Below are 26072 nucleotides of genomic sequence, written 5' to 3'. Positions count from 1 at the left end.
TACAATTTCATTAAACTTGAAAACAAAGAGAAATGTTACTTGGGGGCTTCCCATCCAAGAATGGTGTTTTAGGAGAAGTTACGTGTTTATACAATCTTAAAACTGATGTCAATTTTCCACAGAATACTCCTATACCTGGCACTTACCACTTGAAAACTTTTATTGAAGAATCCCTGTTAAATCCAGTGATAGCAACCTACAATTTTAAAAACGAAGGAAGGAAAAAACCACCTCTTGTGCAAAGGAACAATCCAGTCCTAAATGATCTTCCGCAGTATATGCCTCCTGGCGTCCTGGACCTGTTAAAGAAGCAAGCGGCTACTTACTCATTCAAAGACAAACCACGGCCAAGCCCCAGCACACTAGTTGACAAAGATCAGGTAAAGCACTACTAGCAGATTGCTTTGTGTGGGAAAGCTACTAAGAGCACCTGAGGAAAGTATTTTTATACATAGAGTATATCTTCCCCCAGGAGAAATGGAAAACTTTTAAGATGTCTTATTTCCTATAGAAATCAAACAAGGACTGCCTGATTTGCAAATGTTTCTGGCAAGATTTTTCCCTGTAATGTCTTCTTAATCTAAGGGGAGTACATGGGGAGAAATGTTTCCCTCTTGGGCAACTCTTGGTGGGATTCCCCTAGCCTGGAGAGCCCCTAGGATCTTATCTGTCACTGGGTTATGCTCTGATCTCTTCAAGCAGTATATGTGGTGAACCCTCTTCTTTTAAAGAGAAAACCCTGCCCCTCTGGGCATATCCTTATTAGAGCATAAATATAACTACACTCTACAGGGAAGCTTTTAAAAACTTAGAAATGACCTATCTCTACAAAAATAAAGAAAAGTAGCCAGGTGTAGTAGCGCATGCCTGTGGTCCCAACTACTATGGAAGCTGAGGTAGGAGGATCACTTGAGCCCAGGAGTTGTAGATCAGCCTGGGCAATATAACAAGACCTCAACTCTTTAAACAAAAAAAAAAAAAATGAGCTACTTGGGAAGTCAGGGCAGGAGGATCCCTTGAGCCTGGGAGTTTGAGGCTGCAGTGAGCTATGATTATGCGACTGTACCCCAGCCTGGGTGACAGAGTGACATGCTGTCTCTAAAAATATTTTTTTTAATTAAAAAAAAAAGAAAAGTAGTGAGCACGTGGTCCCAGGAGGGTCAGCTTCTAAGCTCCACCAGTTCGTTCGTAGCATTGATAATAAAGAGCACTACTGAGCTCACAGCCCTGCACTAGGCTCTGTGGAAGGAAGATGTTCCTGACCCGGAGGTATTTAAGCAACAATACAGGACAAAGTTTATCAAGTGCGCAGATGAATAGTGGAGCTGGAAATGCCAAAGGAGAGTTCAAGTGCCAAAGGAGGCTGGATTAAAAGGCTGGAGAGCTCCATGGCTTAAGTAGAACTTAACTGGACCTTCACTAATATATGTCTTTTATGTATTAGTGAAGAGCCATGTATAATACATGGCTCTTAATGGTTTACTACGGGCTTCCATGTATATTATCTTAATTGCTTCCTTCTTAAGCATTCTGAAATAGGTAGAACAGATATTAACTTCATTTTACATGCAAGAAAACTAAGGTGAGTAGAGACTAAGTAACTTGTCCAAAGGCACATTGCTAATACTTAAGTAGGTGAAGCACCACTTTTTACTGAGGGCTTCTGCACCAAAATTTAGTCCTCTTTCCAGTCTACCATGTGCCCCTCACCTTGAATGAGGGGCAGGGTTTGGGTAGATGGAATCCAAAGGAGGTATTTCAAGGGAGGAGTATAGCATTGTTGAAGGCATGGAAATGTCAGGAACACGGTCTGTTCAAGGGATAGAGTTGTGACTTGGACTTCGTTAACTTGGGACTTTGGGTACTTGTCTCAGTTCTCTGTGCATTAATATTTCCCATTTATAAAGAAGCGAATAATAGTATCAATCTTCATAACTTCTTCAGAATATTATTGTGATAACCTGAGAGAAATGTATTACAGCCAGAGGTTGAATTAAGTACAAGCGGTTGTAATTACTAAAGTGGACACGAAATTTTCAGCAGGATGAACACATGTCAAATCAAACCTTTCTACTACTTTGCAAATTATAGCTTTGAAACAGAACAGAATGATAAGTGTTCATTGGGTATATCTTATCCTGTTTGCTTCAGTGGTTGCATACAAACTGTAAATTATACTAGCACCTTTATGGCTTGCTACCAGGTAACCAGGCTACGTGTGAAATTGTTCTGGTTATCTCAAATGCAGAGTCTTTCTTTCTTATTCTCTTCTGACATTTTCTTTTCTGCTTCCTCTCTTCTCGCTTTTACAAGTCCCTGAAAATCAGCCAAAGGCCCAGTGTTGAAAGGAGAAAACATACAAGGTTGGAGTTACTCAAAACTAAAAATTTTAAAAGACCAAAAGAATTTGGCTTACTTAGGAGGATGGATGAAACCCCCTGAAAACATAGTTTTTCTGTTACTTTCTTCTTTCCTCTCCACCTTCTACAAAGGTTTAAACTCTAGAAACTGGAAAGATTCAGTGTTTTTCTAATTTTCTATTTCAAAGATATATATGTTCACAAGGAGAAAGATAAACATTGTTTACTCACCAGTAAAATTCAAAATTCTAATATTTTAGTAGCAGAACTCAGAATAATTTGAATTTGGGGTAGATATAGTATATATTATTATTCATTAAGCTAGAACAGCATTCTCAAATTTTATGATTTTTCACAGAATATTCATTTTATGTCTTTCAGTGGCTGCTTTTTATTTGCAATAAAGTTTTCACTATTTTTAGTATCTTTATTCTGAGGCATGTAACTCAACTCGAGAATCTACACTGAAGAGGCTTTCTATTTTTTTTTTCAACTTTTATTTTAGATTCAGGTTTGAATCTATTTGAGATTCAGGTTTGAATGTGCAGGTTTGTTACCCGTGTATATTCCATGATGTTGAGGTTTGGGGTACGATTGATCCCATCACCCAAGTGCTGAGTGGCTAACTATTAGTACCAAATAGTTAGTTTTTCAACCCTGTCACCCCTACTAAAGAGTCTTATTAAGCATATATATATATATGGGCTATGTGCAGTGGCTCACACCTATAATCCCAGCACTTTGGGAGGCCAAGACAGGTGGATCACTTGAGGCCAGGAGTTCGAGACTAGCCTGGCTAGCAGGGTGAAACCCCATCTCTACTATAAGAAAAATTAAAAAATTAGCTGGGCAGTGTGGCACAGGCCTGTAATCCCAGCTACTTGGGAGGCTGAGGCACGAGAATTGCTTGAACCTGGGAGGTGGAGGGTACAGTGAATTGAGATTGTGCCACTGCCCTCCAGCCTGCGCAACAGAGCAAGACCCTGTCTCAAAAAAAAAAAAAAAAGGAATATATAGGTATTTGAATGTGTGTGTGTACATGCATATACTTATCTATATTTGGCCCTTTTCAAAGAAGATTCAAGGTGGCTCCGTAATTTTTCTAATAACCTTTTTCTTAACAGATAAATAATATATTCACATTGTAGAATATATGTACACAAACGGGACCACCTTCTCCATATGTACAGTTTTATGACCTGCTTTTCCCACTAGTGTTGTAGTCCTCCACTGACCCCTGGGTTACTCCCCTTATTCCTTGATACTAGCCCCCTTCCCTCACTATCACTCTTTTCACTACTCATATAATAATTTCAACACACACGTAGATGATCTTTCAACAACCTGGCTTCTCAGTTTCTTGAACTTTCCGCTACCTCAGCCACTCACTCCTTAGATGTTTTTCAAGACCAAGAATTTCAACTCTACAATCTGTACATGAATCCCACTCTCTAATATACCAATCCTAACAATTTCTCCATTCCCCGCAGGCTACAATCCTAATCTATTGAGTCTCCCACCTTTTCACTACGTCTCAACCCCCTTCTTCCTTGCAAAGCTCCAATCCCATAGTTAATCATTATAGTTATTCCCTGCATACACTGTCAATTCCCTTGCCTCTAACTGCTCATCTTTTACTTGTTTGGCAAAGCCACAACCCTGGTTATGTCTCTCTTTGTATTAGTACCTGCATCCATGTAGCTGCATGACTGGTCTCATGCTAAATTCTTCACCTCTAATGGGCACTGAATGGACTTCTCTAGTCCGTTTACTTTTCCATTCTCTTGGGTGGTTTTATCTTGTATATCCTATTTATTTATTTATTTATAACACTGTCACCAAGGCTACAGTATAGTGGCACAATCATAGCTCACTGCAGCCTCAATTCCCCAGGCTCAAGCTATCCTCCCCCTCAGCTTCCTGAATAGCTGGGACTACAGGCACGCACCAGCCACCATGCCTGGATAATTTTTTAAATTTTTAGAAGAGGCGGTCTCGTTTTGTTTCCCAGGCTGGTCTCAAACTCCCGAGCTCCAGTGATCCTCCCGCCTCATCCCCGCAAAGTGCTGGGATTACAGGCATGAGTCACGCACCCAGCCACTCTCCCCTCTTTTCAAACCTTCTATGCTTCCTCCCCCCATCTTCATTTTTGGTTTTTCTTCTCAGCCATTTTTTGCCATCTCTGCTCTTCCCTCATCTCCATCTTGGAGTGCCCCAGGCACTCAAACCTCTGCTCCATCTCTGCTCATTCCCTGAATGGTGATCTCATCCAGTCTCAGTCAAGGTTATGAACACCATCTATTTGTTGGTGATTACCAAATTTATGTCTGCCACCTAGATTTTTTTCTTGAATTTCAAACTTGTATATCCAATTCTTTTTTTTTTTTTTTTTTTTTTCCTGTAGAGATGGGGTCCCACTATGTTGCCCAGGCTGGTCTCAAACTCCTGGGCTCAAGCAGTCCTCCTGCCTTGGCCTCCCAAAGTGCTGAGATGACAGGAGTGAGCCACTGTGGTCAATTCCCTTTTTGATTTATCCATCGGTATGTTTAATCCTGGGTTTGTGAAGCTTGGCACTGCTGACATTTTAGGCAGGATAAATCTTTGTTGTGATTGGGTGGTGGGGGGTGCTGTTTTGTGCATTGTAGCACCTGGCCTCTACTCATTAAGTATCATTAGCAATCTACTCTTCCAGTTGTAACAACCAAAAATGTCTCTAGACATTGCCATGCTCCTGGTTCGGAACCACTAGGTTAAAGCAATATGATAGTGAGTGTGATCTCTGAGTGGTTTTTCTCAAGGCCAGCAGGGATATTGTGAACTGTCTTCATTCTTGACTTTGTCTTACTACTCCCTGTCACTCTCTTCCTGACCCACTTGTCCTCCTGGCTGTATCTTGAACTTACCACTCACGCTCCAACCTCAAGGTATTTTCACTGTACCCTTTTTCTGGGATACTCTTATCCAAGATATCTGGGTGGCCTACTCTCTGTCCTTCTTCAAGTCTTTGTTCAAGTGTCATGTTCTCAATGAGCCTCATTTAAATTTACCATTCAATGCTTCAGATCTTCCCTGTGTGGGTCTTATATTTTTTTCTTGGCATCTATAGCTGTCAAGTGTACTATATAATTTACTTGCACTTTACATTGATTGTTTGTTAACCTGCCTTCTCCCATGAATGAAGTTTCATGAGTACATGAATATTTATCTGTTTTGCTCATTATTATACTGTCTAGAACAGTGTCTGATGATTAATATTGGTTGAATCTGTGAATGAATTAATGATTATTCAAATACCTGAAATCTGACTGGGCCTTACTCATTTTGTTTTCTTATGTGTATGTGATTGTCTTTAACTGTGTATTGCTCATTACTCTTGAAAACGTATTTTTGTGAATTCCCCAAGGCCTAAGGTTTGCTTTTGCTTCTGTTAATATTTAGGGGGGCTACTAGTCTGGTAAAACTCAAAATCCAGTGTTTATGTCCTCTTGGATCACCCTAGCATTGTGAATTTGGGCTGAAATTCATGAAAGGGACAGCCCATGGTTATACTCTCTCAGGGTTGGGTTTCTTCTCCTTCCCAATTCTTGCTTAGTACCAAGGCAACTCTTTGCAGTCCCCTTGGCAATGGAGTGAAGTGGGAGAGTTTACTTTCAGGAATTACCCTTCTAGGGTCTCAAATTCCAGTGGGTATCTCCCATTAGACTCCTTCCTCTGTTTATCATGAATAGGCCCAGGCTTTGACCCCTGGATTCTTCCAGGGCTCTGAAGTTCTTTTAAACTCTGCTGCGTTCTGTTGAATTTAGTCTGGACCAGCAAACATCCTCTAGACAAAATTGGGCCACTTACCTTCTTGGCTTCTTGTTGCCTTTTGGTTTAGGATCATATAGTTTCCTACTATATTGTTGGCAATTCCATATCTTTTTAAAAACTCTTCTGTAGCCAGGCACGGTGGCTCATGCCTGTAATCCCAGCACTTTGGGAGGCCAAGGCGGGTGGATCACGAGGTCAAGAGATCAAGACCTTCCTGGCTAACACAGTGAAACCCCGTCTCTAATAAAAATACAAAAAATTAGCCGGGCATGTTGGCGGGTGCTTGTAGTCCCAGCTACTCGGGAGGCTGAGGCAGGAGAATCACTTGAACCCGGGAGGCAGAGCTTGCAGTGAGCCGAGATCACGACACTGCACTCCAGCCTGGGCGACAGAGCGAGACTCTCTCTCAAAAAAACAAAAAACCTCTTTTGTTTGTTTGTTTTTAATATTTTACCTTTCATTTCTAGTTGGCAGCAGTGGGAAGGTTAATCGCCCAAATAAATAACCTAGCATGTCATTTGCAGAAACCAGAATTTCTTCTTTTTAGAAATATATTACGAATTTTTTTCATACCATCATGTATTCTTTACACATCATTTATTTTTATGTATTTATACATTTGTTTATTTATTTTATAGAGTCAGGGTCTTACTGTGTTACCCAGACTGGTTTTAAACTCCTGGACTCAAGCAGTCCTCCTGCCTCAGCTTCCCCAAGTGCTGGGATGACAAGTGTAAGCCACCATGTCCAGTCTATACATCATTTTTAATAGCTGCATAGTGTTCTTGTATATGGACATATCCTAATATATTCGACCATCCCCTATGGCTAGTCATAGAGTGGAATTGTTAAGGAAAGGATGTATTGAAGTCTGTATCTTTCCAGATGCATTGCCCAAAGTCCTAGAGACAGGTTGTCCTATTCTGCAACTCTACTTTGCAGAGTAGAAGTCCATTACCATTTGAAATGCATCCTTTATATTTTCAACTAGAAACATGGATCTAATGACTTACATGGAGGAGTTTAAAGTATAAACTTGAAATCAACATGCTAGGGTTACTTCAGGACAACCTGAAGTCAGTTTAAACTGTGCCAGTCAGAGCATGGTTCCAGAATCTATCTACAATGAATGGGACAGGGAGAAGATGGTGATGCTGTCTCAGCCTGTAGCCAGTGAATCATTACTGAACAAGGTCGGTCAATGCAAAAAAATGTAGAGTACTACCACTGTGAAGATGCAAGGGAGTTTCCAGAAAATGCTGATCACTAACTGGCTTTATCACTTGCATCAAATGGTGAAAATGAGTCATGGTCTTTTACAATCCAATTAAAATAAATATTCTGGTTAAAAATGAGCAAAGGGTGGTCAGGCATGGTGGCTCACGCATGTAATCCCAGCACTTTGGGAGGCCGAGGCGGGCAGATCATGAGGTCATGAGATCAAGACCATCTTGGCTAACACGGTGAAAACTCAACTCTACTAAAAATCCAAAAACAAGTTAGCCAGGCGTGGTGGCGCATGCCTGTAGTCCCAGCTGTTCGGGAGGCTGATGCAGGAGAATGGCGTGAATCCAGGAGGCGGAGCTTGCAGTGAGCCAAGATCGCGCCACTGCACTCCAGCCTGGGTGACAATGTGAGATTCCGTCTCAAACAAACAAACAAAAAATGAGCAAAGGGCATGAGCTGGCAATTCACAAAGAGATACACCAATTACTAAAAAAGAAAGTAATGCTTGGCTTCAACTAATAATTACAGAGGAATAATAGTGAGGCACAATTTTCACCTATCAGGTGATCAACTATATAAGTACTGTACGTTGATACCCAATATTGGCAAAGGGGATACAGAAACAGATACTCTCATATGTTGTTTAGATGAATACAAACTGGTGCAAATATTTTAGAGGGCAATTTGGCAACCTAGCAACATTCTAAATGCACATAGCCTTAAACTCAGCAATGCCAGTTAAATAATGATACACCCATAAAAATGACATACTGTGCAACCATTAAAAATGTTGAGGTTGGCCAGGTATGGTGGCTCACGCCTGTAATCCCAGCACTTTGGGAGGCCGAGGCAGGTAGATCACCTAAGACCAGCCTGGCCAAAATAGTGAAATCCCATCTCTACTAAAAATATAAAAAAATTAGCCACATGTGGTGGCAGGCGCCTATAATCCCAGCTACCCAGGAGGCTAAGGCAGGAGATCGTTTGAACCCAGGAGGCGGAGGTTGCAGTGAGCCAAGATCGTGCTATTGCACTCCAGCCTGGGCAACAAGAGCAAAACTCTGTCTCAGGGAAAAAAAAAAGAAGATGAGGTAAATCTATATGTGTTCATATGGAAGCATCTCTAAGTTGTTACTACATGAAAAAAAAACGAAGGTACAAGTCAATATTTAGAGTATAATCCTGTTTGTATAAATGAAAACAAATACACATATATGTGATGTTAAATGCATATTTTTTTCCCCTGAGAAATACTTTCACAATCACCAACAGTGGTTTCCATTTGGAAAGTAGAGGTTAGATAGGGAGCAAGGAGACTATTAATTTTTTTCTTTCTGTTGATATTGTTTTCAGTGTGTAAATGATACTCTTTCAATCATGCCCATTTGTAAGTAACTCAAAATTTTTTCCAACTAACATTTTTGTTCTCTTGTTTTCTTTCTTAAAATGTTCCATTTTTAAAAAATTCTCTTATTTACTTCCTAGGTTGGGAATATTTCAATGAAAATCACAATTAAGCAAATGAAATTTGAAATTGTCTGAAGTTTCTGTCCAGGTTAGCTTTAGCATTGCCTTGGAAGATGAAGCTCATGTAAAATGAAACAAATTTGGCGATTCTATTCCCTCCCTGCCCCTATATCTGTTTTTGGTCAAAAAGAGGTAGCCAGGCTAGAAAGGTACCCCATTAAATTAGAGAATGAATCAAAGGATCCATTTGAATATGTTCAAAATACATCCTTGAATTAGTTGAGAGATAGGTTGAAAAATCTGGCAGTTAACTCACTGATCTTTGTTAGCTGTGTTTATAGCTGTGATGAGGATATCTCTGAGCCGAGATCATGCCACCACACTCCCTGATAGAGTAAGACCCTGCCTTAAAAAAAAAAAAAAAGTACCTGGAAATATTGTACCTGCCAGCCCTCTGGCTGCATTTACCTTATGATTATTCTAATAGGGATTCTAAAGATGTAGAAAATCTGTTGCCTTCTGACTCACCTATTTATGGGTCTGGGTTCTCAAAATGGTGTCACGCTGACTTCCAGTTTCCAGTTCTCCATGTAAATAGCTTGGAAGTTGTAGTTCCATCCTAACAACAATTTAAAAGCTAAACAAACTGAAAAATCAACAATTCTTTTAGACTTGCAAGAGAAGTGAGGTCACAGGGCACACTATCCCCAAAATTGGAAATATGGTCAGGAGAATACAGAGAATTACAATTTACCAGGGCAGAATATACCAACTTCTGCAGCAACCATGGCTGGGGTAGGAATACCTGAACTACAGCTGATGAATTGCTGGAGGCTAAGTGTTAGCAAATCTGAGAGTTAAAAGCTCCAGGAGGACCTAATCATAGGGGGACCCTCACATGTTTTGAGGTTTACCTGCAGGAGCTCTCCCAGGTTCATATAGAGAAAAATCCTGCCCCTGCTGCTGGCAGAGGAGAGGAAAAGGAACCATTTTGAAATATGTCAGGTACTCTCTTATTAACAAGGCCTGCCCTCAGGAAAAACTATTCAATCAGGACCTAACTGACCTGAGGGAAGGGCAATACCCAACTCCAGCCAGCTTTTGTCATCCTGTGCCACCTAAGGGTGAGGAGGTAGCTGAGAAAAACTTGTGAAATTCACAGTACAGATGGTCACAGATTTTCATGAGTCTATACCAGAGAGAGGTACAGACATGAAAAAGACTGATACCACAGCGGGGTGCGGTGTGGCTCACGCTTGTAATCCCAGCATTTTGGGAGGCCAAGGCGAGCGGATCACAGGGTCAGGAGTTTGAGACCAGCTTGGCCAACATAGTGAAATCCCATCTCTACTAAAAATACAAAAATTAGCCTGGCTTGATGGTGGGCGCCTGTAGTCCCAGCTACTCAGGAGTCTGAGGCAGGAGAATTGCTTGAACCCGGGACGCGGAGCGCGCAGTGGGCTGCGATTTAGAAGTAAATGGGTAGAGAAAGATACACTACACAAATGCTAATTGTTCTAACCACCAATTAAAAGACAGATTGTCAGAGTTAATCAAAATTGTCAGAGTATAATCTTGTATGCTGTCTACAAGAAACCCACTTTAAATGTGAAGACACATAGCGACCAGATGAGGTAGTTCATTCTTGTAATCCTAGCACTTCAGAAAGCTGAGGCAGGAGGATCCCTTGAGGCCAGGCATTCAAGACCAGCCTGGGCAACATAGTAAGACGCAGTCTCCACAAAATACTTAAAAATTAGCCAGGCATGGTGGCACACCTGTAATCTCAGCTACCTGGGAGACTTAGCTGGGAGGATAGCTAGATCCCAGGAGTTTGAGGCTGCAATGAGCCACTATTGCACCACTGCACTCCAGCCTGGGCAACAGAGTGATTCACTATTTAAAAAAAAAAAAAAAGTAAAGACACATATAGATTAGAAGTAAATGGGTGGAGAAAGATATACTACGCAAATGCTAATCAAAAGAAGCAGGAGCCTCTTTTCTGACTGGAACCATGGAGGGTGTCAAAGAGAAGTAGTTTCCTGCTGTGCCAGAAACCCTTAAGAAAAAGTGAAGGAATTTCACAGAGCTGAAGGTCAAGCACCTGGGAAAGAAGTTTGCCCAAAAGATGCTTTTAAAGGCAAGGAGAAAGCTTATCTATGAAAAAGCAAAGCAGTATCACAAGGAATATAGGCAGATGGACAGAGCTGAAATTCAAATGGTTAGAATGGCAAGAAAAGCTGGCAACCCCTGTGTACTTGCAGAACCCAAATTGGCGTTTGTCATCAGGATCAGAGGTATCAATGATGTGAGCCCAAAGGTCCAAAAGGTGTTGCAGTTTCTTTGCCTTCATCAAATCTTCAATGGAACATTTGTGGAGCTCAACAAGGCTTCAGTTAACATGCTGAGGATTGTATAACCATATATCACATAGGAGTACCCAAATCTGAAGTCAGTAAATGAATTAATCTACAAGCATGGTTATAGCAAATGCAGTAAGAAGCAAATTGCTTTAACAGATAATGCTTTGATTGCTCAATCTCTTGGTAAACATGGCATCATCTGCATGGAGGATCTGATTCATGAGATCTATACTGTTGGAAAATTCTTCAAAGAAGCAAATAACTTCTTGTGACCCTTCAAATTATCCTCTCCACGAGACGGAATGAAGAAAAAGACCACCCATTTTGTAGAAGTGGAGATGCTGGCAACAGGGGGACCAGATCAACAGGCTTATTAGAAGAACGAGCAAAAGTGTCTATCATGATTATTTTTCTAATCTGGTCAGTTAATAAACAAACAGTACCTGCTCTCAAATTGAAAAAAAAAAATAAAGCAGGAGTAGCTATATTAGTTTCAAACAGAGCAGACATCAAAGCAAGAAGTGTTATCAGGGATGAAAAGGGGCATTACATAATACAGGGGTCAACTCTACAAGAAGATATAATTATATTTGGCAATGTGTATGTGCCTAACAACAGAGCATCAAAATATGTGAGGCGATAACTGATAGAACTGCAAGGAGAAATAGATGACTTCAATATAAATACCCCTCTGTCAGAAATGGACAAATGCAGCAGACAGAATATCAGTCAGTACATAGTTGAACTCAACAGCACCATTTAATCAACAGGATATAATTTATATCTATAGACTGCCTCATCCAAAAACAGCAAAATACACATTTCTTCAAGCTCACATGGAACATTCACCAAGAGAGATCACATTCTGAGCCATAAAGCATAACAGGGCTAGCAGCGGTGGCTCACGCCTGTAATCCCAGCAGGTTGGGAGGCCAAGACAGGTGAATCACTTGAGGTCAGGAGTTTAAGACTAGCATGGTCAACATGGTGAAGCCCCATCTCTACTAAAAATACAAAATAATTGGCCAGGTGCAGTGACTCACGCCTGTAATCCCAACACTTTGGGAAGCCTAGGCAGGCAGATCACAGGTCAGGAGATCGACACCATCCTGGCCAACATAGGGAAACCCTGTCTCTACTAAAAATAAAAAAATTAGCTAGGTGTGGTGGCACATGCCTATAATCCCAGCTACTAGGGAGGCCAAGACAGGAGAATCTCTTGAACCAGGGAGTCGGAGGTTGCAGTGAACTGAGATCGTGCCACTACACTCCAGCCTGGTAACAGAGCAAGACTCCATCTAAAAAAACAAATTAGCCAGGCATGGTGGCGAGTGCTTGTAATCTCAGCTACTTGGGAGGTTGAGGCAGGAGACTCACTTGAACCCAGGAGGCGGAGGTTGCAGTAAGCTGAGATCACACCACTGCACTCCAGCCTGGGTGACAGAGTAAGACTCCATATCCAAAAAAAAAAAAACCTTAACAAATTTAAAGGAGTAGAAATTATACAATGTCTGCTCTCAGACCACAATAGGATTAAACTACAAATCAATAACACAGAGATAACTAGAAAACCCCAAAATATGTGGAGATTAAACAACACACCTCTAAATAACACATGGATCCGTGTTATTAGAAAAAAATCTGAAGAGAAATGTTAAAATACTTTGAACTAAATGGAAGTGAAAACAAAATTTGTGGGATGTAGCAAAAGCAATGCTTAGAAGAAAATTTGTAGTATTTAATGCATGTATTAGAAAAGAAGAAAGACCCAAAATTAATCATCTAAGTCTGCACCTTAGGAAGCCAGAAAAAGAAGAGTAAATTAAATCCAAAGTAAGTGAAAGAAAAGAAATAATAAAAATTAGAGCAGAAGTTGTTGAAATTGAAAACAGAAAATCAATAGAGAAAATCAAGGAACTCAAAACTGGTTCTTTGAAAAGATAATGAAATTGATAAGCCTCTATCTAGGCTAACTAACAAAAAAGAGAGAAAACACAAATGACTAATATCAGACACAAAAGAGAGGCATCACTACAGATCCTATGGACATTAAAAAGGATAGTAAAGGAATATTCTGAATAACCGTATTTCACAAATTTGATTACCTAGATAAAATGAACCAATTACTTAAAAGATAGAATTTTCCAAAACTCACATGAAAAGAAATAGACTCTCAATAGGCTTATATCTATTAAATTGAATCAGTAATTATAACCTTTCAAAATAGACATTGCCAGGCCCAGATGCATTCACATGTGAATTCTATCAAACATTTAAGGAAAGAATTATGCCAATTCTTTACTAATCCCTTTCAGAAGATAGAGGGCAGAGGACACACCTCCTAACTCATTCTATTAGGCCAGCGTCACCATAATATTAAAACCAGACAAAGACATTACAAGAAACGAAAACTACAGACCAATATGTCTCATGAACATAGGTGTAAAAATCCTCAACAAAATGATAGTAAATTAAGTCTAACAATGTATTAAAAATTATAACATTGCAACGAAGTGAGATTTATCCCAGGTATGCAATGCTGGCTCAATATTTTAAAAATCAAATAATTGATCACATCAACAGCTAAAAAAGAAAAGTCACATAATCATGTCAATAGATGCAGAAAAAACATTTGAGAATATTTAACATGCATTTATGAAAATAATTCTCAGTAAACTAGAAATACAGAGGAACTTCCTCAATTTGATAAAGAGTATCTACAAAAAACCTAAGCTAGCATCATACTTAATGGTGAGAAACTAGAAGCTTTCCCACTAAGATCAGGAAAATGGCAAGAATGTCCTCTCTCACCATTGCTTTTTAACATTGTAGTGGAAGTTCTAGCTAATGAAACAAGACAACAGAAGGAAATAAAAGGTATACTGATTGGGAAGGAAGAAATAAAACTGCCCTTGTTCACAGATAACATGATTGCCTATATAGAAAATCCAAAAGAATCAACAAAAAATTCCTGAAACTAATAACAAATTATAGCACGTTTGCAGGATAAAGGTTAATACACAAAAGTCGATTACTTTCCTATATACCAGCAATGAAAAAGGGGATTTGAATTTTTTTTTTTTTTTTTTTTTTGAGACGGAGTCTTGCTCTGTCACCCAGGCTGGAGTGCAGTGGCTGGATCTCAGCTCGCTGCAAGCTCCGCCTCCTGGGTTTATGCCATTCTCCTGCCTCAGCCTCCCGAGTAGCTGGGACTACAGGCACCCACCACCTCGCCCGGCTAGTTTTTTTTTTTTTTTTGTATTTTTTAGTAGAGATGGGGTTTCACCGTATTAGCCAGGATGGTCTCGATCTCCTGACCTCATAATCTGCCCGTCTCGGCCTCCCAAAGTGCTGGGATTACAGGCTTGAGCCACCGTGCCCGGCTGGGATTTGAATTTTAAAACACAGTACCTTTCAAAAAGCATGCCTTTCTCTCTCTTCCATTGACCAAACATTTGGCTAGAAATTGTAAGATTAGATGAAATGAATTTACTTCTCTTCCTTCTCAAACTACGTGTGTCAGAACTCATGATGATAGAAGGATTATTTGCATTATGAAATAAAATATTACTGGTAAGGTCAAACACACATATATAATGCCTTCACATTAGGATGTTGAAAGATGACATACTTAGATATAAATCTAACAAAATATGTACAAGATCTATATGAGGAAAACAAACTGATGAAAGAAATCAAAGAACTTGGCGGGGCGCGGTGGCTCATGTCTGTAATCCCAACACTTTGGGAGGCTGAGGCGGGTGCATCACCTGAGGTCAGGAGTTTGAGACCAGCCTGAAGAGAATGAAAAGACAAGCCACTGACTGAGAAAATATTTGCAAAAGATATATCTGATAAAGAACAAAATATACAAAGAACTCTGAAAACCCAGCAATAAGAAAATAACTCAATTAAAAAATTGGCCAAACTCCTTAATATACAAAGAAAACATACAGATGTCAAAAAAGCATATGAAAAATTGTTTCACATCATATGTCATCAGGGAAGTGCAAATTAAGACAATGAGATACCACACAAATATGAAATGGCCCCAATCCAGAACACTGACAACATCGAAGCTGGCAAGGATGTGGAGCAACAGGAACTTGCATTCATTGCTAGTGAGAATGCAAAATGGTATAGCCACTTTGGAAGACAGTTTGGCCGTTTTTTAAAAAACTAAACATACTCTTACATAAGATCCAGCAGTTGTGCTCCATAGTATTTACCCACAGGACTTGAAAGCTTACACCCACACAAAAGCCTGCACATGGATGTTTAGAGCAGCTTTATTCATAATTGCCCACCTTTGGAAGCAACCAAGATGTTGCTCAGTAGATGAATGGATAAATAAACTGTGGTACATCCAGACAATGGAATATTATTCAGCACTAAAAAGCAATGAGCTATGAAGCCATAACAAGACATGGAGGAAACATAAATGCATATCACTAAGTGAAAGAAGCCAATCTGAAAAGGCTACATATGGTGTGATTCCACCTATATGACATTCTGGAAAAGGCAAAACTATGGAGACTATAAAAAGATCAGTGGTTGCCAGGGCTTGAGGGGAGGGAGGGATAAATAGGGAGAACACAGGATTTTTAGGGCAGTGAAACCACTCTGTGATACTATAATAATGGATACATGTCATTGCACATTCGTCAAAACCCTTGAATGTACAACACCAAGAGTGAGGTCTAATGTAACATATGGACTTTGAGTGATAATGATGTGTCAGTGTAGGTTCATCAGTTGTAACAACTGTACATTTTTAGTGTGGGATGATGATAATGGAGGTTATGCATGTGTGGGAGCAAAGGGTATATGGAAATCTTTTTCCTTGCAATTTTGCTATGACCCTAAATCTGTTCTAAATAAAGTCATATATATGTATATGTACGTGTAGATATATATGTATATGTAGTCACACCAAGAGCCTAGTAAGTAGGGTTGGCTTTTTTCACATTATTTCAGTTTTCTGATGTTGATGGTGTTTGGTGCAACATAACTGAATTATATATCCACACTAATATCATCCTGCCACATTCAAGCTCTTATAAGATTTGAGTGCCTGGCCGGGTGCGGTGTCTCACGTCTATAATCTCAGCACTTTGGGAGGCCAAGGCAGGTGGATCACTTGAGGTCTGGAGTTTGAGACCAGCCTGACCAACATGGAGAAGCCCCATCTCTACTAAAAATACAAAATTAGTCGGGCATGGTGGCGCATGCCTATAATCCCAGCTACTCGGGAGGCTGAGGCAGGAGAATCACTTGAACCTGGGAGGCGTAGGTTGCAGTGAGCCAAGATCGTGCCATTGCACTCCAGCCTGGGCAACAAGAGCCAAACTCAGTCTCCAAAAAAAAAAAAAACAAAAAAAAAAACGTTTGAGTGCCTAATCAGCATGGATTGAAACATTATTTAGTGAGAATCAGATATTTTTACCAGCATCTTGTCTAGATTCTCTAAGCCTTAAAAATGAAGACCTGGACAGGCATATTGGCTCACACCTATAATCTCAGCACTTAGGGAAGCTGTGGTGGGAGGGTCGCTTGAGCCCAAGAGTTTGAGACCAGTCCTGGCAACATAGTGAGATCTCAACTCTACAGTAATTTTTAAAAATAGCTAGGTGTGGTTGCACATGCCTATAGTCTCAAGTAGTCAGAAGGCTGAGGCAGGAAGATGGCTTGAGCCTGGGAGGTTGAAGTACAGTGAGCTATGGTTGCACCACTGCATTCCATCCTGGGTGACAAAGCAAGACCCTGTCTCCAAAAAAAAAAAAAAAAAAAAAAAAACTGAGAAGCATATGTTGGAATTAGAAATATATATATACCATTAGACCCAAGGAAAATGGAACCAAGTTTAGTAATACACAGGAAAACAGTCTCCTACATAAAGCAACTGACTAATCAAGACTATGAAAAAAAAGCCCCCTTTCAACTATGTTAAATAGCAAAGAATGGTAAATGCCAAGTATAGTAGGACAAATATATATGTTACAGGTAACCAATATTCCTTTCCAGAATAATGCTAAGAGTTTTTCCATGAGCACTTCATTATGGAACTCTTACATGGATTGCTGAGTATAGATAAATAAATGACTGCTTTAAGAGTTTTTTTCCCCTTTTCAGTTTTCTTTTTTTTTTTTTGCCTCCTGTTTATATCTGCGTATGTGCGAGAGAGAGAGAGAGAGAGGGAAGCATAAAGCAAATATGTACATTTTAAAAACAGAAAGCAAACATCCATGTAATTGTCATCAAAATCAGGAAATAGGACATTGCTGGCCCCCAAGAATGCCCCGTTTAGGTTGTGTTTCTGTGCTTCTATAAGACACAAGAATGACCCAAGAATGCCCTTGTTTCCGTGGTGTTTGTGATGTCAAGTGAGCACTCAACAAGCACAGGTGCATCAGGAAAATGCATATATTTCACCATAAAATTTGTATTTACTTGTTATCATCACTCTATCCACAAAAAGCTGCTTCTGCAATCAAAGTTGTATACTAATATGGGAAAGACACCTGCGGAGCGAAATATAGTAGTGAACTTCCATGTGCCAGGTAGTGCTAGGAGGTAGATGCCTTTTCAACAAAAGCTGTATTGTTTCTTAAAATCTGATGTAAAAATAATAGGGGGTGGAGGGGATTATTCACTTCAGGTCCTAGGATTTTATAATATAACTCCTCCCCTCCTCCCTGCCAGCTCTGGAGGTCTGGGTGATCTCCTCTTGGCTTCTCATTCTCCTTCTTTCTCTCCCTCCCTTCCTTCACATACCTCCTATTTTTTTTTTTTTTTTTTTTTTTAGACTGAGTCTTGCTCTGTTGCCCGGGCTGGAGTCCAGTGACACGATCTTGGCTCACTGCAACCCCCGCCTCCTGGGTTCAAGTGATTCTCGTGCCTCAGCTTCCCGAGTAGCTGGGGTTACAGGCACCCACCACCACCCCTGGCTAATTGTTGTATTTTTAGTAGAGACAGGGTTTTGCCATGTTGGTCAGGCTGGTCTTGAACTTCTGACCTCAAGCAATCCACCTGCCTCGGCCTCCCAAGGTGTTGGGATTACAGGCATTAAGCCACTGCACCCGACCTCTCCTGTCTATTTTAACCAGTTCCTGATATTCTTGTATCATACCTTTGGGCTAATGTCCCTAGACCCAGGGGCAATGGAGCCACCCAGCTTGTTTGCAACAATTTCCTGATGGAAATAGTGTTAGATGTGAGGCCGCTCTTTCTTGGAAGACCCTTGCTTGAGCTCCTTGAGGAAGTCCTGCCCTTCTTAAAAGCCTCCCTCAAATCTCATCATGTTTGTCATCTTGAGGTCACCTAGTTGGATTTAATCTCTTTCTACTCCCATATCTTCTATCTGTCTTTTAGCACTGATGACAGTGGTTTATGTTAGGATTGTATCTGTAAGTGCCTCTCACTCCTGCTGGTCAGGGACCGTAGCTCTCTTAACCACTGTATTCCCTACTACTAGTGCTGCGCTTTACCCCAGAGCAGGCTTACTAAATGGCTGAATTGATTTGTTGAATCTAGAATATTTAAAATGTGATCACTGCTGGACATAGTGGCTCACATCTGTAATCCCAGCACTTTGGGAGGCCAAAGTGGGTGGATTGCTTGAGCTCAGGCGTTTGAGACCAGCCTGGGCAACATAGCGAGACTTTATCTCTGTTAAAACCAAGAAAATTAGCCAGGTATGGTGGTACGCATCTGTGGTCCCAGCTATTTGGGAGGCTGAGGTGGGGGGATCACTTGAGCCTGGGACATCGAGGCTTCAGTGAGCTGTGATCACGCCATTGCACTCCACTCTGGGCAACAGAGCGAGACTTTGTCTCTAAATAAATAAATAAAAATAAGATGTGATCAGGCCAGGTACAGTGGCTCACATCTGTAATCCCAGCACTTTGGGAGGCTGAGGCAGGAGGATTGCTTGAGCCCAGGAGTTCAAGACCAGCCTGGGCAACATGGTGAGATCCTGTCTCTATAAAAAATAAAGACGTAGCTGGGTGCAGTGACACACACCTGTAGTCTCAGCTACTTGGGATGTGGAGGTGGGAGGATCACTTGAGTCCAGGAGTTTGAGGCTGCAGTGAATTATGTTCATGCCATTGCACTCCAGCCTGTATAACAGAGAACCTACCTCAAAAAAAGAAAAAAAAAAATGTGGCTGGGCGCCATGGTTCATGCCTGTAATCCCAGCACTTTGGGAGGCTGAGGCAGGTGGATCACTCAAGGCCAGGCGTTCAAGACCAGCCTGGCCAACATGGTGAAAGCCCATCTCTACTAAAAATATAAAAATTAGCTGGGCGTGGTGGTACGTATCTGTAATCCCAGCTACTCGGGAGGATGAGGCAGAGAATTGCTTGAACCGGGACGGCAGAGGCTGCAGTGAGCCGAAATCATGCCACTGCACTCCAGCCTGGGTGACAGAGTGAGACTCTATCTCAAAAAAATAAAAAGAAAAAAATGTGATCAATTTGACATTTTCCTATGCAGCATCTCAGGCATGTTATCTATAAAATTCACCATGAAGACCGAATATATGTTAAATGTTTTGAAGCTCCACCTTTGGAAATGTACCTTTTCCTCTTCCACTATTAAAGTAAAGAAGGAATTATTCAATGTTGTATGGTCGTAAAATAAAAGATTATGAATGACAGATAGTGAAGTGAGTTTACAACCTCTATTAATCTATTGGTGTCCTTGTCCATTCTGTGCAGTCACTTCAGCTTTCTCCGGGACAATACAATGTGCTTCCTGCACCGGTTCCCAAATATGCTTCCAGGTAATTATATACTTACTAAATAGGCCGCCTTTCTGTTTACATACCTACATGCCAATCCTCATGGCTTTTAAACCTCATTTATGCACCTCATATGCAGATTAACATTTTAAAATATTTAATGAAAGATAGGGAATAAGTTAACAAAGATCTTTAAAAAATAGATTTAGAAAATCATTTTTCTTTTTTTTTTTTTTTAATATAGGAGCTGTGTATTTCGCTCAACAGTTCAAAGATTCCCAACAACCTATTTTATTCCTGTAAGTATAATGTAGACAGTTAACTCATGATGAATTTGATGTTTAAAATATGCTGTGCTTTCTGGAGTGGAGCAAGATGGCCAAATAGAACCCTCCTGTGAGCGTTCCCCCTAGCAGGAACACTAAACTGAACAATTATTCACACAAGAAAACACCTCTATAAGAACCAAACAGCAGGTGTGGGATCGCAATACCAGGTTTTAACTTTGTGTTAAGGAAAGAGGCACTGAAGAGGGTAGGGTAGAAAAGACAGTCTTGAATTGCCAACACCACCCTCCCCCATCCCCTGGCAGCAGCCATGTGGCATGAAGAGAGAATCTGCCCTTGGGGAAAAGGGAATGCTGTGATGGTGGGACTTTGCACAGGAACACAGTGCTGGCTGTCACAGGGAAAGCAACACAGGACAGAATTCAGTTGGTGCCCATGGAGGGAGCATTTAGACCAGCCCTAGCCCATCCCAGCTGTTTGATACTGAGTTCCAGCTCTCTCTACCACTGTGGGCTGAAGTGCTCTGAGGTCCTAAATAAGCTTGAAAGGCAGTCTAGGCCACAAGGACTGCAATTCCTGGGCAAGTTCTGGTGCTGTGCTGGGCTCAGAGGCAGTGGACTTCGGGTACATAAGACCTAGTGAGACACCAGCTGGGGCAGCCAAGGGAGTGCTTGTAGCAGCCATCCCCCAGCCCCAGGCAGCACAGCTTGCAGCTTCAAGAGAGACGCCTTCCTTTCGCTTGAGAGGAGGAGAGGGGAGAGTAAAGAGGACTTGTCTTGCAATCTGGATACCAGCTCAGCCACAGCAGAACAGGGCACCTCAGGCAGAGTCCCGAGGCCCCCATTCCAGGCCCTAGCTCTCAGACATTTCTAGACACATCTCTGGTCAGAAGAGAATCCACTGCCTTAAAGAGAAGGACCCAGTTCTGGCAAGATTCATAACTTACTGACTAAAGAGCCCTTGGGCTTTGAATAAACACCAGCAGTGGCCAGACAACACTCACTGCAGACCTTAGCCAGACAGTGCTGTGCTGCGTCAGGTGTGACCCAGCACATTCCCAGCTACAGTGGTCACAGGGAGAGACTACTGCTTGAGGAAAGGAGAGGGATGAGCAAAGGGGATTTTGTCTTGCTGCTTGGGTACCAGTTCAGCCACAGTGAAGTAGAGCACCAAGCAGGCTCCTGGGGTTCCCAATTCCAGGCCTTGGCTCCTGGATGGCATTTCTGGACTCCCACTGGGCCAGAGGGGAGCCCATTGCCCTGAAGGGAGAGACCTAGGCCTGGCAGCATTCCCCACAAGCTGACTGAAGAGCCTTGAGTGAACATTAGTGGTATCCAGCCAGTACTTGCTACAGGCCTGGGTGGTTGTGTCCATAGAGAGACTCCTGCTTGAGGAGAGGGGAGGGAAGAGTGGGAAGAACTTTGTCTTCTGGCATGGGTGCCAGCTCAGCTGCAGTAGAATAGAGTACCAAACAAATTCCTAAGTTTCCTGACTCCAGGGCCTGGCTCCCAGATGGCATTTCTGGTCTGCACTGGGCCCAAGGGGCAGCATGCTGCCTTGAAGGGAAGAGCTTTTGTTTGGGCCTTGAGTGAACATGGGCAGTAGCTAGGCAGTAGTTACTGCAGGCCTTGGGTGAGACCCAGTACCATGCTGGCTTTGGCTCTGACCCAGCGCAGTCCCAGGGATATTAGCCATAGAGGTGCTTGTGTCATCCCTCCCTCAGCTTTAGCCATCTCAGTACAAAGAGAGACTTCGTTTGTTTGGGGGAAGGGAAGGGAAGAGAACCAGAGTCTCTGCCTGGTAATCCAGAGAACTCTCTCAGATCTTATCCAAGACAACCAAGGCAGTACCTCTACAAGTCTACCAGAATCACAGCAATTACTAGGCTTGGGGTGCCCTCTAATGCAGATGCAGCTACAGTGACCAAAGACAGATTACAGTGCTTAATTCCCTTTGAATACTTGGAAAGCCTTCCCAAGAAGGACAGGTACAAACAAGACCAGCTGCGAAGACTACAATAAACACCTAACTCTACAATGCCCAGACATTGGCAAGCATACAAGTATCAAGACCATCTAGTGAAACACAACCTCACCAGTTGAACTAAATAAAGCACCAGTGACCAATCCCAGAGTGACAGAGATATGTGACCTTTCAGACAGAGACCTCAAAATAGCTGTTTTGACAAAGTGCAGCAAAATTTAAGATGACACAGAGAAAGAATTCAGAATTCTATCAGATAAATTTAGCAAACAAATCAAAATAATTTTAAAAAATCAAGCAGATACTCTGGAGCTGAAAAATTCAATTGACATACTGAAGAATACATCAAAGTCTCCCAATAGCAGAACTGATCACACAGAAGAAAAAATTTGTGAGCTTGGATGGGGTACAGTGGCTCATGTCTGTAATTCCAGCACTTTGGGAGGCTGAGGCGGCAGATGTCTTGAGGCCAGGACTTCAAGACCAGTCTGGCCAACATGGCAAAAGCTCGTCTCTACTAAAAATACAAAAATTATCTGGGTGTGGTGGTGCACACCTGTAATCCCAGCTACTTGAGAGGCTGAGGTATGAGAATCGCTTGAATCTGGGAGGTGGAGGTTGCAGTGAGCCAAGATTGTGCCACTGCACTCCAGCCTGGGCGACAGAGTGAGACTCTGTCTCAAAAAAACAAAACAAAACAAAACAAAAAGAATTAGTGAGCTTGAAGACAAGCTATTTGAAAACACAGTCAGAGGAGACAAAAGAAAAAAGAATGAAGAATGCTTACAGAATCTATAAAATAGCCTCAAAAGGGCAAATCTAAGAGTTACTGGCCTTAAAGAGAGAGATTGAAGTAGAAAGTTTATTCAAAGGGATAATAACAGGGACCATTCCAAACCTAGAGAAAGATAGAAATATTGAAGTACAAGAAGGTTATAGAACACTAAGCATATTTAACCCAAATAAGACCACCTCAAGACATTTAATAAACTCCCAAAAGTCAAGGACAAAGAAAGAATCCTAAAGCACAAGAGGAAAGAAGAAAATAACATAGAATGGAGCACCTATACATCTGGCAGCGGACTTCTCAGTGGAAACCTTACAGCCCAGGAGTGAGTGACATGACATATTTAAAGTGCTGAAAGAAAAAAACATCCTGGAATAGTATAGTTAGTAAAAAATCCTTAAAATGTGAAGGATACTTTCCCAGACAACCAAAGCTAAGGCAGTTCAACACCAGACCTGTCCTACAAGAAACGCTAAAGGGAGTTCTTCAAATTCTGAAAGGAAAGGACATTAATGAGCAACAAGAAATAATCTGAGGCCAGGTGCAGTGGCTCATGCCTGCAATATCAGCACTTTGGGAGACTGAGGCAGGAGGATTGCTTGAGTCCAGGAGTTCAAGACCAGCCTAGGCAACATAGAGAGACTCCATCTCTACAAAAAATTTTAAAAATTAGCTGGGCATGATGACATGCACCTGTGGTCCCAGCTACTCAGGTAGGCTGAGGTGGGAAGATCACTTGAGCCAAGGAGGTTGAGGCTGCAGCGAGCCATGTGTGTGCCACTGCAGCCCAGCCTGGGCAGCAGAACAAGACCGTGTCTGAAGAAGAAAAAGGAGAAGGAGAGAAAGAAGAAAGAAGAAGAAGAGGAAGAAGAAGAGGAGGAGGAAGAAGAGGAAGGAAAGAAAGAAGAAAGAAACCTAAAACTTTACATGGAACCACAAAAGACCCAGAATAGCTAAAATCATCCTGAGCAAAATGAACAAAACTGAAAGAATCATATTACCTGACTTCAAATTATACTGCAGAGCTATTGTAGCAAAAACAGTATGGTAGCATAAAAACAGACACATAGACCAATGGAACAGAATAGAGAACGCAGAAATAAATCCATATATCTACAGTGAATTCATTTTTGACACAGGTGCCAAGAATACACATTGGGGAAAGGACAGTCTCTTCAATAAATGGTGCAGGGAAATGTGGATATCCATATGAAGAAGAATGAAACTAGAACCCTATCTCTTGCCATTTTACAAAAATCAAATCAAAATGGATTAAAGACTTAAATCTGGCTGGGTGTGGTGGCTCATGCATGTAATCCTAGCACTTTGGGAGGCAAAGGCAGGAGGATCCCTTGAGCCCAGGAATTCGAGACCAGCCTGGGCAACATAGGAGACCCTGTCTCTAGTTTAAAAAAACAAAAACATAACATAAATCTAAGACCTCAAACTATGAAACTATCAAAACAAAACATTGAGGAAACTCCAGGACATTGGTCTGGGCAAAGATTTCTTGAATTACACCCCACAGGCACAGGCAACCAAAGCAAAAATGGATAAATGGGATCACATCAAGTTAAAAAGTTTCTGCACAACCAAGGAAACAGTCAACAAAGTGAAGAGATGACCCACATAATGGGGGACAATATTTGCAAACTATCCATCTGACAAAGGATTAATAACCAGAATATATAAAGAGCTCAAAAAACTCAATAGGAAAAAGGTCTTTTTATTTGAGACAAGGTCTTGCTTTTTCACCCAGGCTGAAGTGTGGTGATGCAAACACAGCTCACTGCAGCCTCGACCTCCCTGGAGCAAGCAATCCTTCCCCTCAGTCCCGCAAGTAGCTGGGATTACAGGTGCATGCCACCGCACCCAGCAAATTTTTGTATTTTTTGTAGAAATGGGTTCTTGCCATGTTGCCCAGGCTGGTCTTGAACTCCTGAGCTCAAGCGATCTGCCCACCTTGGCCTCCCAAAGTGGTGGAATTACAGGCATAAGCCACTGTGCCCAACCTTAATAGGAAAACATCTGATAATCTGTTTTAAAAAATAGGCAAAAGATCTGAATAGACATTTCTCAAAAGAAGACATACAAATGACCAACAGGTGTATAAAATGGTGCTCAACATCATTAATCATCAGAGAAATGCAAATCAAAACTACAATGAGATATCATTGCATCCCAGTTTAAATGGCTTATATCCAAATTACAGGCAATAGTGAATGCTGGCGAGGATGTGGAAAAAAGGGAACCCTTGTACACTGTTGGTGGGAATGTAAATTAGTAAAGCCACCATGAAGAACAGTACAAAGATCCATCAAGAGAGTAAACATAGAGCTACCATATGATCCAGCAATCTCACTGCTGGGTGTATACCCAAAAGAAAAGAAATCAGTATATTGAAGAGGTATCTGCGCTCCCATGTTTTCTGCAGGACACTGTTCACAATAACCAAGATTTGGAAGCAACCTTAGTGTATATTAGCAGATGAATGGATAAAGAAAATGTGGTACATATACATAACAAAATACTACACAGCCATAAAAAATAATGAGGTCCTGCTATTTGCAATAACATGGACAGAACTGGAGGTTATTATGTTAAGTGAAATAAGCCATGCACAGAAAGGCAAACTTTGCATGTTCTCATGTATTTGTAGGAGCTAAAAATTATTAATAAAAGAGTCAAACTCATGCAGATAGAGAGTAGAAGGATGGATACCAGAGACTAAGAAGGGTAGTGGAGGAAGGGGAAAGGGGAAGTGGAGATGGTTAATGGGTACAAAGATATAGTTAGATTGAATGAGATCTAGTATTTGATAGCACAACAGGGTGATTACAGTCAACAATAATTTATTGTACATTTAAAAATTGGCTGGGCACGGTGGTTCGTACCTGTAATCCCAGCACTTTGGGAGGCCAAAGCAGGCGGATCACCTGAGGCCAGGAGTTCAAGACCAGCCTACCAGCCTGGCCAACATGGTGAAACCCTATCTCTACTAAAAATACAAAAATCAGCCAGGTGTGGTGGCATGCACCTGTAATC

At 41.4% G+C, this 26072-nt stretch overlaps 1 protein-coding gene across 1 annotated transcript in view; it reads left to right on the top strand.

Moving 5' to 3' along the window:
• Window positions 1-26072, top strand: part of LOC105528840 (chromosome unknown open reading frame, human C2orf61) — a 58257-nt gene that overhangs the window by 3547 nt on the left and 28638 nt on the right. Inside the window, exons 3-5 of the mRNA XM_011965777.1 lie at window positions 123-380; window positions 19948-20012; window positions 20215-20269. Coding sequence (XP_011821167.1) covers window positions 123-380; window positions 19948-20012; window positions 20215-20269 — 378 coding nt within the window. The remainder of the gene's footprint in view (window positions 1-122; window positions 381-19947; window positions 20013-20214; window positions 20270-26072) is intronic.

Source organism: Mandrillus leucophaeus, unplaced genomic scaffold (genome assembly GCF_000951045.1).
Source record: "Mandrillus leucophaeus isolate KB7577 unplaced genomic scaffold, Mleu.le_1.0 Scaffold736, whole genome shotgun sequence".
NCBI lineage: Eukaryota > Metazoa > Chordata > Mammalia > Primates > Cercopithecidae > Mandrillus > Mandrillus leucophaeus.
This window is presented reverse-complemented; position numbering and strand designations above follow the sequence as displayed.